The following is a 21034-nucleotide window of genomic DNA, read 5'->3' on the forward strand; positions in this document are numbered from 1 at the left end:
GTGGGGAACAGGCTGGGGGCTAGCCTCCCCAGCCAGGAGCTCAAGGGCCAGGCAGGACAGTCCCACGGGCCGGATGTGGCACGCGAGCCGTAGTTTGCCCACCTCTGGTTTACCAGGTCCACAACAAACTTAATTCTTTGAGATGGAACCAATATTGATTTCCCACTGTTAAGGATGGGACCCAGATGATTGAGTGGGTGTACAGTGAACTGGACATAACAGACGACTTGCCCACTCAGTAAGCAATCATCCAGAAAGATATGAATTTACCTCTTCCTGAGATACACGGTCACTCGCCATTACCATGCATTTGGTAAAGAGCAGGGGGGTAGAAGACAGGCTGAAGGGCAGCATGATGTACTACTAGTGTCGGCCCACCACAACAAGCCAGAGAAACCTCCTATGGCTTGGGAGAATTGCTACATGAAAATAAATGTCCTGAAGGTCTAGGGCTGAGAACCAGTCACTGATTTAAGGCAAGGAGTATAGTTGCCAGGGCAACCATCCGGAAACTCATATCTGACGTATTTGTTGAGGTGGGGAGGATAGGTCTCATCCCTCCCTTGGGCTTGGGAATAAGGAAATACTGGGAGTAGAATCCCTGTCCCCAATGCTGCAGGGGGACCGCCTCCACAGCCCCAAGGCCAGTAGAGACTGAATCTGCTTGAGAAGTAGTCTCTCATGAGAGGGGTCCCTGAGGAGGGACAGGGTGGAGGGATGGAGAGGAAATGTACGACATTACTGGGTCTGAAGCATGTCAGATCAGGTTGTCTGTTGTAATCAAATCCCAACCACTGTAAAAGCAAGTCGGTCTGTCCCCAAACAAGGGGGCTGGTGAAAGAGGTTACCACTGGATCACTGTCCTGGACACACAACTAAAAACAGGTGCTTGCTAGACCCTAACATGGGGGTGTCGGGGAGTGGGGGGGGCACAAGAAGGAAGAAGACATGCGCCAGCTGGCTGAACCCCAGAACCAAAGGACCTCCTTCTTTGGGACCTGTGGATCTTTCTGCAGTAGTCCTGCTGCTGCACAGGAAGGGAGGACTGTCTCAAAAAACAACCTGAGCAAAATTGCTGTGGCTGCTGACCGCTAAACACCAAATATCAGAGTTAGCCTCAGAATCATCCTAGAAGGGGATTATGCTGCATCATGCTGCGGGCAATCTCCATAATTGGAGAACAGCACCTCCATAGAGTTTAATTCCCTTTGGGGACAAGTTCAGAGCAGGACGGCTTGCCAGCCAACTAGTTGCTGCCTCTACTAAGCGAGTAAATCAATGTGTCTTCTATTGTGCTCTAAAAAAGAGAAGACATATCCTCTCTGCATTGCTCCAGAATATTCCTATCAGTAGGGACAAGTGGTCACTTAAGAGAGCAGTACCCTTGGCTGTTAAGGACTTGAAAAGGAGGTCCAGGATCTTTAATTTTATCTTGTGTTGGTCCCATTACGTAACGGGATGGCTGAATGAACAAGTTCTTGTCTAGCTGATTTACTGCTAGTAGGTTGACACTTTTAGTCTACTTATGTAGGCAATAATTAACAAGAACATAGTTTCTGTATTTCACAAAAATTGAACCCAGGAAGTTTAGAAAGGACAGTTATTTTGATTAACTATTATTAATGCCGATTGGAAACGTGTTTACATCACAGTATTTTCTTTAAGACACATTTGTGATGTCATTTGTAACAGTAATTCAACAAGATGTTTGATTTGGTATTTCTAAGCTTAATGCCAATGGTAATTAAACTTAAAAATATGTTTCACAGTTTATTTATGGTGATAAGTTCTTCTTGAAATTTCAATTCTGTATTCCAGTTCCAGCAACATGCAGTTTTGTTCGCTGAAAGTCATCATGATCCGACACACCAAATGAACGCATTTCGAAAAAAGAAGTAGTATGTTAGTCATAACCCTACAGTCCCTGGATCTTTAAGTCACCTCAATCAAATAGGCTGAACACAGAAATAGAAAAGATACAAGAAATCTTTTTAAAGACTGTTCCTCTTATGCTGAACATGCAGACTATTACGCTAGCAATAGGGAGAGAAGCCTGTGGAGGATGCCCTAAACCACTGTTTCTCAAGCCATAGACTGTCTGCAGCCCAATTAGCACACAGCTGCAGTCCAGCTGTATGCTGAACAAAAAAAACAATTCAAAGTCTGCTGCTCTGGTCTGGAAGGGGGTGGGGCCGGCTGAGGAGAAGACCACATCAGGCAGCCCTGCTGGAGCACGCCTCCCATCAGTGGGCCAGTGAGTGCCACAGGGGACAGGAGTAAGTTTCTGGGGAGGTTTGTGGGGGGGCTCTGGGCAGCATAGGCAAGAGAACTAGGGGTATGCAGGGGTGCTGCAGCACCCCTAGATTTTACATGGGGATCAGCTCCTGGCCCTGCTCTGTGAAGGGGGTCTCTGGGAGGGGGGCACTGTGCATAGGGGTTTGTGGGGGAATTTGGGGAGGTGGCCCACTGTGGTTCTCAATATGTGGCCCACAATAATAAATAGGTTGAGAACCACTGCCCTAAACTGACTTTTCAGAAACATTTAGCATTAAGATTGCACAACCTCTGGATACCATCAGCTCAGTAATCTGTTCACACATTCTGAAAGTTTACAATGTAATAATATCCATTTAAAACATTCCACCCTACTTCCAAGTATCAGTGCAAGTATATTATGAGAAACCCAACTGAAATTAAAACCTCATCTATACTTCCGTACAGTGCTGAATTTGTACTACATGGCAACGTAATCCTAGTAACCCTCTGTACAGTTCTAAATAAGACTTCATACACAATTCCTCTGTCTACAACACACTCCTAAGTATGCAAGCTGATTGGTTCCGTTAGTGCCATCCTGTACTGTCTAGAAAAGTACTGTAGCATCCCCCGTGAAATTTCATTCCCAAGAGCAGTTGTCATTTCCCTTCGGTCCTCTACTGCTTCCACCTCCCACTCCTGCCACAGTCTTTCATATATTTTTTACATTAAACATTTATGCTGCATGCTCCTTTTTCTTCTCTTTCTCCTCACGTATCACAATATACTATCTCTGAAAAAAATATACCTCAATTTAAACCAATGTAGGGTTAATACTCAACCTTTTAATTATCCCCACACTTGAGAAAACAAAAAATAATTAAACATAGCATAAAATAGAAAACAATACATAAGCCGTGTTGGAAATCTCGTATCCATCTTATTTAAACTGAGCACAAAAAGGAGCCCATCTGTAAGCACTCTTCAGAAAGAAAGCCATTTAAGAACTATAGGCAAGAACCCAGACTTCAGTAATATTTTATTAAATAATTTATGCATAGTATTTTGGTAACAAATACTTTAGATACTAGCATCCTGTAACAGTTTTTCATCTGCTAAAAAACCTGCTCAAGTTGTTAGAAAACAATACTATTGTTTTTCCATATTTGACTGGCATGAAAATTATTCTAAGTATCAACACAGTTTATTTTCAGTTCTGATATGACTGCAGATGACTCTTCTAGAGTTTCCATGTCAGTCATATTCCAGGAGCTAAACAGGATTAAATTTTTGTGCTGCATACATAAGAATATCCACAATACCTGTATCTGCTTCAGTAGTTTGGATATCTGTTTGCAGTTTAATTTCTGACAGGCTTGTTTGTAGGCAATGATAATTTCCTCAACAGTCACATTCTGGGCTGAAAACGTAAAGGGTAGAGATTAAGATTACATTGACACTCATATTTATTCAAACTCAGATACACAATAAACTGTGTGTCAGGCACTTACGTTGACGAAAGTGTGAGAGTTGTGTATAATTAACTAATGCTGTTCCCACCCAGAACCATTTCAAATGGCAAGGATATGAAATAGGCAATTTATGTTCAAAGCAAAATGAGAATTTAATTTGATATTTTACTGTAAGAGTTGAACAACTACATTACCAAAATGTATATATTGATCCTACACATTTTGTCTGTGCACTAGATCGTGTTTGTGGACTTTGTTTTCTGTGTGGCTTTTTAACCATTTTATTCAGGGGGTCTCAAAGTCCTGGCCTGCGGACCATCTGTGGCCAGAGAGCCTCCCCACTGCACCATCTGTGGCCAGAACACCTCCCCACTGCAGCCCGCGGAGGAGATGCGGCCAGCAATGTTGGCTGCAGGCGCCGCCCCCCGCAGCTCCCATTGGCTGGGGGAGATGGGCAGAGATACCATCACTAGTTCCCGGGCAGAGTCAGCCATGGAGACCGTGTAACTTTTTTCCATAATGAATATAAACAAGTCAAAATACCAAACACAACTATCTGATGCCCACCTCGCTGCAGTCCTGAATGTGTCACCTGTTCAGTCACGGAGGCCAAACACCAACAAACTGACAGAACTGAAGCGTTGCCAGGTGTCTGGCAAACACTCAAAACTCTCTGGCAGGAGAAGAATTGTATAAAGTTGTATGACAGTTTTATTATTTCTAAGAAATTCGAAATAAAAAATACAATATAAACATTTTCTTTTCTGAACACCATATTCAGTGATATTATTGGCCCGCTTGGAGGATTTGAGGACTGGCATTGGCCCTAAGGTAAATTGAGTTTGAGACCCCGGATTTTATTGCTTTAAAAATATCTCAACATAAAATCAAGAGCATGATATATACAGTTTTAATTCACACTGCCACCAACTGATATATATTTAGCAAAATACTGAGATAAAAAGGAAATTATTTAAGGCTGTTAGGCTAAGAAGTCTAACAAATAATGCATTGAACCAAAATACAGGAAAGATTTTAGAAGCCCCTTCCAACAGCGAACTAATGAAACTAGATTTGCAGAAATCTAAAAATAGATTTGCAAGGACTTCATAAATTTCACTTGTTACGATCCTATAGTATGACCTCCTGCATAACACAGGCCAGAGAATTGCATCCAGTGATTTCTTCTTATGAATAGTCTTTAATGTCAGAAGTTAAGTTTAGAATGGACCATCATGATCATCTAGTTTGACCTCCTGCACATTGCAGGACAGAGAACCTCACCCACCCACTCCTGTAATGGACACCAGTAACTCTGCCAGAGGTTAGAAGTCCTCAGATCATAATTTAAATGACAGAAAGTCTGCCATTTACACTAGTTTAAACCGGCAAGTGACCCATGCCCCATGCTGCAGAGGAAGGCATGAAACCTTGCAGTTAAATTGGAGCTTATTTTAGAAACAGATGTAATCTTTAATGATTTCAAGTGATGGAGAATCAAAAGCATCCTTAGGTGACATTTCCAATGATTAGTTATCCTTACTATTAAAAATGTGCATCTTGTTTTCATTTTGAATTTTTCTGACTACAGCTCCTATTGATCAGATCTAGTTACGCTTTTGTCGGCTAGGTTAAAGAACCCTCTGCTATCAGATATCTTGTCCTTGTGAAGGTACTTTTAGATCATGATCAAGTCACCTCAGTCTTCTCTGATAAACTAAATAGACATAGCTCCTTAAATCTCACTGTGAAGAACATTTTCTAGACACCCCCCCCCCCCGCCCCCAAAATCTGTAGTTCTTCTCTGAACCCTTTCCCATGTTCAACACCTTTTTTACAGTGTGGACACCACACACAGTATTCTGGTAGTGGTTTCACTAGTGTCATGTGCAGACGTAATACCACCACTTTACTCTTGATCAGTATTCCTGTGTTAATATAGCTAAGTAAAAGGTCAGCCCTTTTAGCTAAAGCATCATATTTGAAAAACTCAGGTTCAGTTGTTTATCTACAGGCCAAAAGTCCTTTTCAGAGATGCTGCTTTTTAGTCTGCAGTCCTGTAAGTATGGCCTACATTTTTGTCCTTAGATGTATGACCTTGCATTTGACCATATTAAAATACAAGTTTGATTGTACCTAGATTACCAAGTGATTTGATAAATCATTAGTACAGAACTATTTCATTATTTGCCAAATTAACAATCTTTGTAGAATTTGCAAACCTCAGCCATGATTTTATATCTTCTTTCAGATTGTTGAGAAAATACTGAATAGTACTGAAGCGAGATCCATTCCCTGTGGAACCCCACTAGAAACACCCTGCTAGCTGCTATTTCACAATTAACTACACAGACTATCAGACAGACAACTTCTACTCTATTTACTTGTGTGCAATACTGATTTTGCACAATGCTAGTCTGTTTTATTTTTAAATTAGAATGTCATGTAGGAGGACACCAAATACCTTACAAAAGTCCAAGTATAGTGTAACAATTACCCCCATCAAGCACACTTGCAATTTTGTCAAGGAACAACATGAAGTTCATTGTACAAGACCTATTTTGTCTTGTTCATTGTTCTTCTTTAAATTTCTAGCCTTTCAAGTCCTATATCACCTGTCACTGCTCTGGGTCAAGCTCCCCTTGCTGGACACTCACCAGGCTGCTGTGTTTGGACCAACATGCCAAGTCCGTGTGCTTTTAAGCTCTCTTGGGTCTGGGTAGGTTCTAGGTGCTCAATCTTTCTTTGGTCTCTGGTTTGGTCCTGGGCATAGATTCGTTTGGCACCCTTCTCAAAAAGGCCCTGCAGCCTAGCTGCCCTAGGCCCTAAGACCAGGGCCAAATCCCTCCAAGACTCCCCAGTAGTTAAGCATACCCTCTCCAGAGCTCTACCTTAGTGGGTACTCTTATTTACTGTTTAGCTCTTCGGAGACATAGTTGAAGGCAATATGTCAGACTTTGCTGAGGGATTTCTAAACCACTCACTCTTTACTTTTAGACAACACAAGTGATATATATGCCATTCCCTGCCTTGGTTCTCTGCGCACTCCTGAGCATTCTTTGGGACCTGATTAGTGTCGTTTCAGGGGTCCAGGTCCCCTCTTCTTGCATTCAAAAAGAGAATCCTGGTTCTGGTGTGGTCAGCGACCTTGTCCTTATATAGCTTTCAGTACTCTCTCTCGCAGGTGACTTACCTAGTCAGCTTCAACCCCCATCAGATGATCTATTCTTTGATTCCCAAAACATCTAAGACAGTAGGGGTTTTCCTTGTTGGTACCAGCTCTTCATCCAATGGTGTTTCCAGTTGAATAGAAGGTCATCAAGGTTTATGCCCCATCACTCTTAATCCTCTGTTAGGTGCAATAATTTATTCTGACATGTCCTGTGTTTTAGCTCAAAATGGAGGCTACAGAGCCAAGGTGAAGGCACAGAACAGTTTTACAAACAAGTAGCTTTTCAGAACAAAATGGCATTTTCAGATTATACAGATAAATCCAGACACACACTTGTCACCCATTCCATTGTTTTGCCCATGCCTGCTGTCAGGCTAATTGGTGTATCTGCAAACTTTCAATAATGATTTATGTTTTCTCCCAGGTCATTTACAAAAGTGTTAAATAGCATAAGGCCAAGAACTGATTGCTGCCCCACCCCAGTAGAAATACACCTACTTAATGATTCCCAATCTACAATTAAAAACTGTCTGACATGTCTCAATGTAATTAATTTAATGTGTGCCATATTAATTTTGGTTGTTCTCATTTTTAATTAAACTATTGTGCAAATGTCATAAGAAAGTCTAAGTATATTAAATGAACACTATTACCTATATTTTATAACTACATTCACTTCTCCTATAAGGCAGGTTGTTTTAACAAGTGTAGTAGCCTTTTCTGATTGTGGCCTTTGGGGCATCTAGTAAAATGTTCTTAAATAGCTCCTAATTAGCATTCACATTTTTCTGTTTTATTCCCCCCCCCCAAATGATTTCATCTCATTTTTTACACCTTCGTGAAGTTGATTTTATATACAAGTTTGGCCTTTATTCATTGATTCATAAGCATTCAGGAGTCTTTCTGAACTGTCAATAACGCAACATCACATATACCATTTACTTGTTTAAAAGTGCTACCACACCCACCCTTTTTCACCCGCCCTACCCTAACCCTAAAATCAGCAGCACAATCTCCTGAATATTTTAGTCATGTGAATCCTCCTCCCAGGTTTCAGTAATGCCAACGACGTCAGAATTTCTCTCACCTCGGAAGCATTTCAATTCCTTTCATTTACTGGTCAAACTGCAACCAACCAAATGGTATACTGGCAAATTAAAATCACACGTTACCTTTGTATCCCTGGACCCCTTTGGTATGTCTATTGAGGGCACCATCTATTAAGGAAGTCAAAAGCAAACTAAATGAAGAATTTAACATGTTCAGTGTAGAACACAATCCTAACTAGTACTAGGGGACCAGAATAATCTACAAGAGCTCCTTTGTAAATATACTCTGTGGGATTTTATGATTCTATATCCCATTAACATCAGTCTTCACAGTATATTTTGCATTAAAAATTCTGTTGAATTTGTCACTATGTGGCGGTTTGTATTTTAAGTTATTCTGTTTGATAAAAACAAAAACATTTTAAAAGATTAATCTAAAGCTTTATGAAAGGCACAACGTATCGAGGTCAGAGTGCGCAAACGCATATATGTGCATACGTACATGCTGAGCTTTCCTGTGGTTCAGCAAAAAGAGAGTTCTGGAAAAATCATGGAGCAGGTCCTCAAAGAATCAATCCTGAAGCACTTGCATGAGAGGAAAGTGATCAGGAACAGCCAGCATGGATTCACCAAGGGAAGGTCCTGCCTGACTAATCTAATCGCCTTTTATGATGAGATTACTGGTTCTGTGGATGAAGGGAAAGCAGTGGATGTATTGTTTCTAGACTTTAGCAAAGCTTTTGACACGGTCTCCCACAGTATTCTTGTCAGCAAGTTAAGGAAGTATGGGCTGGATGAATGCACTATAAGGTGGGTAGAAAGCTGGCTAGATTGTCGGGCTCAACGGGTAGTGATCAATGGCTCCATGTCAAGTTGGCAGCCGGTGTCAAGTGGAGTGCCCCAGGGGTCGGTCCTGGGGCCGGTTTTGTTCAATATCTTCATAAATGATCTGGAGGATGGTGTGGATTGCACTCTCAGCAAATTTGCGGATGATACTAAACTGGGAGGAGTGGTAGATACGCTGGAGGGGAGGGATAGGATACAGAAGGACCTAGACCAATGGGAAGATTGGGCCAAAAGGAATCTGATGAGGTTCAATAAGGATAAGTGCAGGGTCCTGCACTTAGGACGGAAGAACGCAAGGCACAGCTACAGACTAGGGACCGAATGGCTAGGCAGCAGTTCTGCGGAAAAGGACCTAAGGGTGACAGTGGATGAGAAGCTGGATATGAGTCAGCAGTGTGCCCTTGTTGCCAAGAAGGCCAATGGCATTTTGGAATGTATAAGTAGGGGCATAGCGAGCAGATCGAGGGACGTGATCGTTCCCCTCTATTCGACATTGGTGAGGCCTCATCTGGAGTACTGTGTCCAGTTTTGGGCCCCACACTTCAAGAAGGATGTGGATAAATTGGAAAGAGTCCAGCGAAGGGCAACAAAAATGATTAGGGGACTGGAACACATGAGTTATGAGGAGAGGCTGAGGGAGCTGGGATTGTTTAGCCTGCAGAAGAGAAGAATGAGGGGGGATTTGATAGCTGCTTTCAACTACCTGAAAGGGGGTTCCAAAGAGGATGGCTCTAGACTGTTCTCAATGGTAGCAGATGACAGAACGAGGAGTAATGGTCTCAAGTTGCAGTGGGGGAGGTTTACATTGGATATTAGGAAAAACTTTTTCACTAAGAGGGTGGTGAAATACTGGAATGCGTTACCTAGGGAGGTGGTAGAATCTCCTTCCTTAGAGGTTTTTAAGGTCAGGCTTGACAAAGCCCTGGCTGGGATGATTTAACTGGGAATTGGTCCTGCTTCGAGCAGGGGGTTGGACTAGATGACCTTCTGGGGTCCCTTCCAACCCTGATATTCTATGATTCTATGGTGCTACATACCAGACAGAACTTGAGAAGATCCGGAGCATAGGGGAACTGTATGTGAACTGGCCATTATCATCCAAAACTATCCCCTAATTAAGAGCATCATCTTGACTACAGTTCACTCTTGTGTCAATGCCCTGTCTACAAAGGAAGTTTACACTAATGGAACTATATAGAGGCAAATCACTAAAAGCTACATGCTGCACCAGTGCAAAATGTGTCTTGCACTGATACAGTTTAATGTGGAAACATACCATTGGTGTAAGCCATAGTTTGCAACACTGCTGTGTGTCCACACCAAATGATTTGCGCTGGTGGGAATTTCCTTAATAGACTACATCACTCAAAAGTTAGGAGCACTAGAGAAATAACATCCATCACATCTATACCAGATGCAAAAAGCAAAATTTTATTTTTTCTGGGATTCCCTATGGGTCAAGTTCATATAGATTCATAGAAGGTTAGGGTTGGAAGGGACCTCAGGAGGTCATCTAGTCCAACCCCCTGCTTGAAGCAGGACCAATCCCCAATTTTTGCTCCAGATCCCTAAACGGCCCCCTCAAGGATTGAACTCACAACCCTGGGTTTAGCAGGCCAATGCTCAAACCACTGAGCTATTTAGGACAGAGCGGGGCACACTACAGATTCATGGAACTTTTAAGGCCAGAAGGGACTATTTTCCTATATCTCATCTGACGACCAGCACAGCATAGTGACAGAATTTCACTCTGTCATCCCTCCACCAAATCCAACAACTTGTGGTTGAGCTACAGTGTATCTCAGACATCCAATCTTGAAGACTCCAAGTGATGGAGAACTCACCATATCCCTTGGTAAGTTGTTGCACTGGTTAATTACCCTAATAAATGCTTGCACCTTTATTTCCAGTTTGTATTTGTCAAGCTTCCACTTGCAGCCATTGGATCTTATTAGAACATAAGAAAAGCAATACTGCATCAGACCAGTGATTCATCTAGCCCAGCGTCCTGTCTTCTGACAGTAACCAATGGCAGATACTTCAGAGGGAATGAACAGAACAAATAATCAAGTAATCCATCATCAGTCGCCCATTCCCAGCTTCTGGCAAACAGAGGCTAGGGACACTTCAAAGCATGGTTTTGCATCCTTGCTAATAACCATTGATCATAGAATATCAGGGTTGGAAGGGACCTCAGGAGGTCATCTAGCCCAACCCCCTGCTCAAAGCAGGACCAATCCCCAACTAAATCATTCCAGCCAGGGCTTTGTCAAGTCTGACCTTAAAAACTTCTAAGGAAGAAGATTCCACCACCCTCCCTAGGTAACGCATTCCAGTGTTTCACCACCCTCTAAGTGAAAAAGTTTTTCCTAATATCCAAACTAAACCTCCCCCACTGCAACTTGAGAACATTACTCCTTGTTCTGCCATCTGCTACCACTGAGAACAGTCTAGAGCCATCCTCTTTGGAACCCCCTTTCAGGTAGTTGAAAGCAGCTATCAAATCCCCCCTCATTCTTCTCTTCCACAGACTAAACAATCCCAGTTCCCTCAGCCTCTCCTCGTAAGTTATGTGTTCCAGTCCCCTAATCATTTTTGTTGCCCTTCGCTAGACTTTTTCCAGTTTTTCCACATCCTTCTTGTAGTGTGGGGCCGAAAACTGGACACAATACTCCAGATGAGGCCTCACCAGCGTCGAATAGAGGGGAACGATCACATCCCTCGATCTGCTGGCAATGCCCCTACTTATACATCCCAAAATGCTACTGGCCTTCTTGGCAACAAGGGCACACTGTTGACTCATATCCAGCTTCCCTCATCCACTGTAACCCCTAGGTCCTTTTCTGCAGAACTGCTGCCGAGCCATTCGGTCCCTAGTCTATAGCAGTGCATGGGATTCTTCCGTCCTAAGTGCAGGACTCTGCACTTGTCCTTGTTGAACCTCAGATTTCTTTTGGCCCAATCCTCCAATTTGTCTAGGGCCCTCTCTATCCTATCCCTACCCTCCAGCATATCTAGCTCTCCTCCCAGTTTAATGTCATCTGCAAACTTGCTGAGGGTGCAATCCATCCCATCATCCATGAAGATACTGAACAAAACCGGCCTGAGGACCGACCCTTGGGCCACTCCACTTGATACCGGCTGCCAACTAGACATGGAGCCTTTGATCACTACCCGTTGAACCCGACAATCTAGCCAACTTTCTATCCACCTTATAGTCCATTCATCTAGCCCATACTTCTTTAACTTGCGGACAAGAATACTGTGGGAGACCATGTCAAAAGCTTTGCTAAAGTCAAGGAACAACACTTCCACCGCTTTCCACTCATCCACAGAGCCAGTTATCTCGTCATAGAAGGCAATTAGATTAGTCAGGCATGACTTGCCCTTGGTGAATCCATGCTGACTGTTCCTGATCACTTTCCTCTCCTCTAAGTGCTTCAGAATTGATTCCTTGAGGACCTGCTCCATGATTTTTCCAGGGACTGAGGCAAGGCTGACTGGCCTGTAGTTCCCACAATCCTCCTCCTTCCCTTTTTTAAAGATGGGCACTACATTAGCCTTTTTCCAGTCATCTGGGACTTCCCCCAATCGCCATGAGTTTTCAAAGATACTGGCCAATGGCTCTGCAATCATATCCGCCAACTCCTTTAGGACTCTCGGATGCAGCGCATCCAGCCCTATGGACTTGTGCTCGTCCAGCTTTTCTAAATAGTCCCGAACCACTTCTTTCTCCACAGAGGGCTGGTCACCTCCTCCCTGTGCTGTGCTGCCCAGTGCAGGAGTCTGGGAGCTGACCTTGCTCGTGAAGACAGAGGCAAAAAAAGCATTGAGTACATTAGCTTTTTCCACATCCTCTGTCACTAGGTTGCCTCCCTCATTCAGTAAGGGGCCCACACTTTCCTTGACTTTCTTCTTGTTGCTAACATACCTGAAGAAACCCTTCTTGTTACTCTTAACATCTCTTGCTAGATGCAACTCCAGGTGTGATTTGGCCTTCCTGATTTCATTCCTGCATCCCTGAGCAATATTCTTATACTCTTCCCTGGTCATTTGTCCAATCTTCCACTTCTTGTAAGCTTCTTTTTTATGTTCAAAATCAGCAAGGATTTCACTGTTAAGCCAAGCTGGTCGCCTGCCATATTTACTATTCTTTCTATACATTGGGATGCTTTGTCCGTGTAACCTCAATAAGGATTCTATAAATACAGCCAGCTCTCCTGGACTCCTTTCCCCCTCATGTTATTCTTCCAGGGGATCTTGCCCATCAATTCTCTGAGGGAGTCAAAGTCTGCTTTTCTGAAGTCCAGGGTCCATACTCTGCTGCTCTCCTTTCTTCCTTGTGTCAGGATCCTGAACTCGACCATCTCATGGTCACTGCCTCCCAGGTTCCCATCCACTTTAGGATCCCCTACTAATTCTTCCCAGTTTGTGAGCAGCAGGTCAAGAAGAGCTCTGCCCCTAGTTGGTTCCTCCAGCACTTGCATGAGGAAACTACATTTCCCTACATTTTCAAAAAACTTCCTGGATTGTCTGTGCACTGCTGTACTGCTCTCCCAGCAGATATCAGGGTGATTGAAGTCTCCCATGAGAACCAGGGCCTGCAATCTAGTAACTTCCGTCAGTTGCCGGAAGAAAGCCTCGTCCACCTCATCCCCCTGGTCCGGTGGTCTATAGCAGATTCCCACCACGACATCACCCTTGTTGCTCACACTTCTAAACTTAATCCAGAGACTCTCAGGTTTTTCTGCAGTTTCATACTTGAGCTCTGAGCAGTCATACTGCTCCCTTACATACAATGCAACTCCCCCACCTTTTTTGCCCTGCCTGTCCTTCCTGAACAGTTTATATCCATCAATGACAGTACTCCAGTCATGTGAGTTATCCCACCAAGTCTCTGATATTCCAATCACTTCATAATTTCTTGACTGTGCCAGGACTTCCAGTTCTCCCTGCTTGTTTCCCAGGCTTCTTGCATTTGTATATAGGCACTTGAGATAACTTGCTGATCATCCCTCTTTCTCAGTATGAGGCAGGGCCCCTGCCCTCTCGCGCGCTCCTGCTTCCTCCCGGTATCCCACTTCCCCACTTACCTCAAGGCTTTGGTCTCCTTCCCCCGGTGAACCTAGTTTAAAGCCCTCCTCACTAGGTTAGCCAGCCTGCTTGCGAAGATGCTCTTCCCTCTCTTCGTTAGGTGGAGCCCGTCTCTGCCTAGCACGCCTCCTTCTTGGAACACCATCCCATGGTCAAAGAATCCAAAGCCTTCTCTCCGACACCACCTGCGTAGCCATTCGTTGACTTCCACAATTCGACAGTCTCTACCTAGGCCTTTTCCTTCCACGGGGAGGATGGACGAGAAGACCACTTGCGCCTCAAACTCCTTTATCCTTTTTCCAAGACCTATCCTCCATGAACTTATCTAGTTCTTTTTTGAACCCTGTTAGTTTGTTTGCTGAGTTTGCGAAGACACCCTTATGGTTGGCTTTAGACCCATGCACTGGTATTATAATGGACAAGAAATTCATTTCTTTAAAATAAAGAGAATGTATGCCAAGTTTCTGATGCACAGGAAACTGCTGAATAAGAGCATTACATTAAACAATGCAGTTTATTTTCCATGGATCCAATTACAATGTAGTAATAATCCACTGGACTGCTGGGGCAGAATGATCCTCATTTAATTATAAAGGAGGATAATTATTTCACTAATATAATTGTCAGGAAGCACTAGAAATGTCCAGTTACATCTGCCACACACAAATTTTAATGCTTTCTCTGAAAGCCAAACAGGAGGAATTTTGGAAAATCCAGGTAGTAACAGGGTTCTGGTACACTAGGATTTTATCACTGCGTACAAGAAAGCCACGTTACAAGCATAATACAATATTGTTGTCATCCCTCTTGCTGCATAACAAGTATATGTCCAATATGAGGAGAATACATAACATCTCCCTCATAATATCTCAGAATAATCTATTTGTATTCCAATTACCATGACTCTGCAACTGCATAAGATTAGAGTGCCACAAGAATATTGAGTGTGTTCACTAGGTAAGCCTACATACTGTAAAATGTATTTCCTCCCACCCCCAAACTACAGTTAGCATTGGTTTGAATTCCTCATCGGAGGATGAAAAACAGCAAGCTACTTGTGGTTCTAAGGTTACCTACGTATGTTTCATGCACATGAACAAGTCTGAGCTTCCTTGGTCCAAAAGCACTAGTGCAAACATGCAACACAGAAAGGCACACTAACACTGTCTGGGAAGATTCTGTTAAAGAGAACCTACGCTTTCACCCTGCTGTTTGAGGAAACATTGCTAAAATGACCAAGAACTGGTTTTGATTTTATTTTGTTTTAGTAAACAAGTTCATCTGACAGAGACCAGGAGTTTGTTTTAAAGACCATTTCCTTTTAGCATGATTTGTTGTGTGTGTGTAGGCTGCTTTAAAAAAAACTCTCTCTAAAGTGTTTTGTTCCTATTGTAAAAAACAAACCGTGTTTTTGCTTTAAGAAGGCTGCCTTGTCACTATTTACACCAATGGTTACAGACTCCCAAAGGTCAAAACCACAGCAGCCGAACCCAGCTGGACCCGTTGGGTAAGAACAGTTGATATGCAGGGCACTGTAGTCGAGAGCTTGGTCTAATAGTAGAAGAACTGCATAATTCTACCCCTAAATAGGAAAAAGCACAAGGCCTGACACACGAGGGATGCAGTCAGAGTCCAGAAAGGAGACGGAGGGTAAAACTAGTCCTGTAACTTTGCCATACACAGAGCCATTTATACAGAGTCACTTTTCAGATCAGGACTGTGACCTGTTGTGCTTTTGATTTGTAGTCCAGACATAGGAACACTTCTGCAAATTCACAAGCCTGGGTTTTAGTCCACTGCAAGTCACACTTTTTCCCATCCTTTTCAGCTACTAATTGCTGCAACATGGTTACAGATGGACATTTGGCACAATGTTTTTATATTTTGTCCTTTTACCCAGACCTTGCAGAACATTCAGGCTATTGCAAGTGTTTGGTAAATTTTCCATAGATCTGCCAGTGACATCTCAGCAGCTAAGAAATGAACCCTTCTCCCACAAAAACAAAGCCAGCAATCCCATACAGGCACTCCAGCAGAGGATCAATCACCTGCTGCAAGACAGCTGTGATTTTAACTCACACATTCATCCCAATTCATAGTATACTAGGGTTGGAAGAGACTTGGGGAGCTCATCTAGTCGAATCCCCCGCTCAAAACAGGACCAACACCAACTAAATCACCCCATCCTGGGCTTTGTCAAGTCGGGCCTTAAAAACCTCTAAGGATGGAGATTCCACCACCTCCCAAGGTAACCCATTCCAGTGCTTCACCACCCTCCTAGTGAAATAGGGTTTCCTAATAGCCAACCTAGACCTCCCCCACTGCAACTGGAGACCATTGCTCCTTGTTCTGTCATCTGCCACCACTGAGAACAGCCTAGGGGGGAGGGATAGCTCATGCAGAGAGGGATAGCTCACTGGTTTTAGCATTGGCCTGCTAAACCAAGGGTTGTGAGTTCAATCCTTGAGGGGGCAATTGAGGGGGCAATTTAGGGATCTGGGGCAAAAATTGGGGATTGGTCCTGCTTTAAGCGGGGGATTGGACTAGATGACCTCCTGAGGTCCCTTCCAACCCTGATGTTCTAGGATTCTAGCGCCATCCTCACTGGAACCCCTCTTCAGGTAGTTGAAGGCTGCTATCAAATCCCCCCTCGCTCTTCTGCGGACAAAATAACCCCAGTTCCCTTAGCCTCTTCTCGTGAGTCATGTGTCCCAGCCCCCTAATCATTTTCACTGCCCTCCACTGGACTCTCTCCAATTTGTCCACATCCCTTCTCTAGTGGGGGGGACCAAAACTGGACACAATAATCCAGATGTGGCCTCACCAGCGGCAAGTAGAGGGGAATAATCACTTCCCTCAATCTGCTGGCAATGCTACTACTAATACAGCCCAATATGCCGTTGGCCTTCTTGGCAACAAGGGCACACTGCTGACTCATAGCCAGCTTCTTGTCCACTGTAATCCCCAGGTCCTTTTCTGCAGAACTGCTGCTTAACTAGTCGGTTCCCAGCCTGTAGCAGTGTATGGGATTCTTCCATCCTAAGTGCAGGACTCTGCACTTGTCCTTGTTGAGCCTCATCAGATTTCATTTGGCCCAATCCTCCAATTTGTCTAGATCACTCTGGACCCTATCCCTACCCTCCAGCGTATCTACCTTTCCCCACAGCTTAGTCTCATCTGCGAACTTGCTGAGAGTGCAATCCATCCCATCAGCCAGATCATTAATAAAGATATTGAACAAAACCGGCCCCAGGACCAGCCCCTTGATACCGGCTGCAAATTAGACATCAAGCCATTGATCACTACCCGTTGAGCCCGACAATCTAGCCACCTTTCTATCCATCTTACAGTCCATTCATCCAATCCATACGTTAACTTCCTGGCAAGAATACTGTGGGAGACTGGATCAAAAGCTTTGCTAAAGTCAAGATGTAGCACATCCACTGCTTTCCCCATATCCACAGAGATGGTTATCTCATCATAGAAGGCAATGAAGTTGGTCAGGTATGGCTTGCCCTTGGTGAATCCATGGCAACTGTTCCTGATCACCTTCCTCTCCAAGTGCTTCAAAATGGATTCCTTGAGGACCTGCTCCATCATTTTGCTGGCAACTAAAGTGAGGCGGACCAGGTTCTCTTTCTTCCCTTTTTAAAATATGGGCACTATATTTGCCTTTTTCCAATCATCCGGGACCTCCCCCAGTCGCCACGAATTTTCAAAGATAATGGCCAATGGCTCTGCAATCACATCAGCTATCTCCCTCAGCACCCTTGGACACATTAGATCTGGACCTATGGACTCGTGCATGTCCAACTTTTCTAAATAGTCCTTAACCTGTTCTTTCACCACTGAGGGCTGCTCACCTCCTCCCATACTGTGTTGCCCAGTGCAGCAGTCTGGCAGCTGACCTTATCTGTGAAGACCGAGGCAAAGTAGCATTGAGTACCTCGGCTTTTTCCACATCATCAGTCTCTTTTTGAGAAAGACCAGAAGACAACATTGGGATAGTGTTTCTTTTTCCTACAAAGTTAAGAGTTCACTCCAAGGCCAAGTCATTCCTCTCATGAGGCCCTATGCAGGCCACAACACTACTGAAGAACATAAAACACATTTGCTTGAATAATAAGTCTACTAGGGTTGAACTGTGAAACACACTTCAAGAGTTTATACAAAGTACATGAGGGATTTTTCTTTTATTTAAGGCTGAGTTACTTGGACAAAAAACTTGGTTACAGATGACTCTTGGAAGGGTCCCTTCTCCTTCACTGGGTTTTTGTTCCCTCCCACTTTAAGGCCTACTCTTTACATGTAAAGCTAACTGTGAATGAATAAAGTTTGTCTGCAACAATTCAGCCTTTGGTGCCAATATTTGCAGAAATATTTCCTGGTTGAATTCCATCTTGTAGCTTAATGGCAAATATTTGCCACATCGATATAATCAGTATTCAAGAACTTTAAAGTTCCAAAGAACAATTATTATCAACACGTGTCCTTGTAGGATGGGCTATGTCCTTTCCAGGCCCCCTTATTACAGTAGGCTAACAGACTGAACTGCAATCTTTTTGCTTGCTGTAAAATATTTATGGAGTGATTGTATTATATTTCCTGTTTTAAAGGCAAACTGATTTCTTTTAAAAAATCCATTAACTTGAACAAGATCTTTAAATACCTATGAGAAGATTTTTGATCTTAGAGGGTTCTTTAATCTAGCGGACAAAAACATAAGATGAAATGGCTATAAACTGAATTTAGACAAATTCACTCTGGAGAGAAGGTGCAGATGTTTAGCAAAAACAGTAATTAATCATTGATGCAAGAATTGCCAGACTAAAACTAGAAGGGCTCATTATGACCATGTAATCTAGGGAAGTCTGAAATTAGCAGAATGTAATACAAATAAACTTTTGAACAGAATTAAATTGCAAATATATAGTATAAATATATATATATATATAGTATAAAAAGTTAAACTGAAAAGGTATTTTTATTAGAGAGACCAATGTTCAGTGTTGGACTAAAGTAAAATGGCATCACTAACACCAAAAGCAGTATACAGAATACCCCTATGTAAGTGAAAGTGAGGATATGAACTAAAGCAGTGTTTCTCAGACTTTTTGATCCCAGGGATCGACTTGCAGACTTCCTAAACTGGTCGGAGTTCTTCGGGACTGGGGCGTGCTGATGTACGGACCAGTCATTGAAAAAACACTGAATTAGAGCATTGGGAATAGAGAATGCCAAGGTCATAAATTCCAGTCATGGCAGACAAAATACCTTTAAAAAAAAAAGGTCTTAACAGTGAATTAAAAAAAAAGAAAAGGAGGACTTGTGGCAATTTAGAGACTAACAAATTTATCTCAGCATAAGCTTTTGTGAGCTACAGCTCACTTCATTGGATGCATTCAGTGCATTCCCTAGGATGCGATCTCAGCAGTCGGGCCTATTTACTATTTGGGTGCAATATCTAAAAGAAAAACCCAGGTCTTACATGAAGTGGTGGCTGATGTGATCAGAGTAACAGGTGTTTGAGGATCCTACTAATCCTGTGAGTGACAAGATGAGTGTTTAGTTTGTTGTATCTGCAAAGGTGTTGCATCACTGGTTTCAGGCCTCTGACCAGGACACATGTTTGGTTTGGTCTGGTCTGGTCTGCTTGTTGTGTACCTGAGAGATGTATGACCAGGCCCACTGATCAAGCTGGATGTTTGAAGTCTGGGTGGTTGAGTCTTCCCTTTTAATAAATGGAAAGTGCTGATCAGCTGGACCACAAATTTAGTCATGGGTAACACACTTTTCAGCCTTCTGAGTATTAACAATTACTCACCCCATTTTTCCCCTCACTTTACAACTAGCCACATAGGCATTGCTCTCTACTTCCCAGCACAGGCTGGAGGCATATTACCAGCTCCTACTCTTTTCTCACATGGCAGCGAATCTCTCGGTGGCAAAGTAGCTGCAGCACACAGGAGAAAAAAGGCTTTTAAGTTCTTATGCTCTTCTTCCTTCACTAAAATTTATCCCAACCACAATGAGAAGATGGAAAGGGCTGGAAGAAAAGAATTTGCCTTAAAACGAATTAAAATCTCCAGCTCTCCAGGGAAGAGCTTACAGCATAATTTGGAGGACAAGAATTACAGTACATTTCTTTTCTCCCTAAGAAATAAGTTACTAAAGCTATTTAAATAATTCCTTTCATGGGAAATTTTGAAATTACTTTCCATCAACAAATTTTGCAAAACAACAATTCTAAAAAGTCTTGGAATTGGACTCATCAAAATGGAATATTTAAACATTTTAATTTTCAAAGAAAAAAATTCAAAAAGTTCACAACTGTCACCGTGGAAGATGTCGATTTTGACAAAACCACATTTTCCAATGAGAAAACATTCTGGTCAGAAAAATTCTACCAGCTTTAGAAGTTACATATCTTAACTCCTGAGAAATTAAAGTACTCCAGTGAGATCTTCAAGGCAGGAAAATAACCAAACATCAAAAAATACTTGTGAGGCAGGAAGGCATATCAGACATTCACCAACCCAAGCTCCCAGCAGTTACCATGGAATATTCCGATACAGAGGCTAGGAACTTCAATATTGCAGAACCACATTCACTAAAAAGAGTAGAAAATATGAAGTTGCTAAGCCCTGGTCTACACTACGAGTTTAGGTCGAATTTAGCAGCATTAGATCGATTTAACCTTGCACCTGTCCACACGAAGCCATTTTTGTCGACTTAAAGGGCTCTTAAAATTGATTTCTGTACTCCTCCCGGACAAGAGGATTAGCGCTGAAACTGACATCATTGGGTTGAATTTGGGGTAGTGTGGATGCAATTCGACGGTATTGGCCTCAGGGAGCTATCCCAGAGTGCTCCATTATGACCGCTCTGGACAGCACTTTCAACTCAGATGCACTAGCCAGGTACACAGGAAAAGCACCAGGACTTCTGAATTTCATTTCCTGTTTGGCCAGCATGGCGAGCTCATCAGCAGAGGTGACCATGCAGTCCCAGAAATTGCAAAAGAGCTCCAGTATGGACCAAATGGGAGGTACTGGATCTGATTGCTGTATGGGGAGATGAATCCGTGCTATCAGAACTCCGTTTCAAAAGAGGAAATGCAATATATTTGAAAAAAAAATCTCCCA

At 43.0% G+C, this 21034-nt stretch overlaps 1 protein-coding gene across 1 annotated transcript in view; it reads right to left on the reverse strand.

Moving 5' to 3' along the window:
* Positions 1–21034, reverse strand: part of PPP1R37 (protein phosphatase 1 regulatory subunit 37) — a 171140-nt gene that overhangs the window by 110216 nt on the left and 39890 nt on the right. Inside the window, exon 2 of the mRNA XM_084612521.1 lies at positions 3579–3676. Coding sequence (XP_084468647.1) covers positions 3579–3676 — 98 coding nt within the window. The remainder of the gene's footprint in view (positions 1–3578; positions 3677–21034) is intronic.

The sequence above is a fragment of the Lepidochelys olivacea genome, assembly GCF_965140295.1.
Source record: "Lepidochelys olivacea isolate rLepOli2 genome assembly, chromosome: 23".
Lineage (NCBI taxonomy): Eukaryota > Metazoa > Chordata > Testudines > Cheloniidae > Lepidochelys > Lepidochelys olivacea.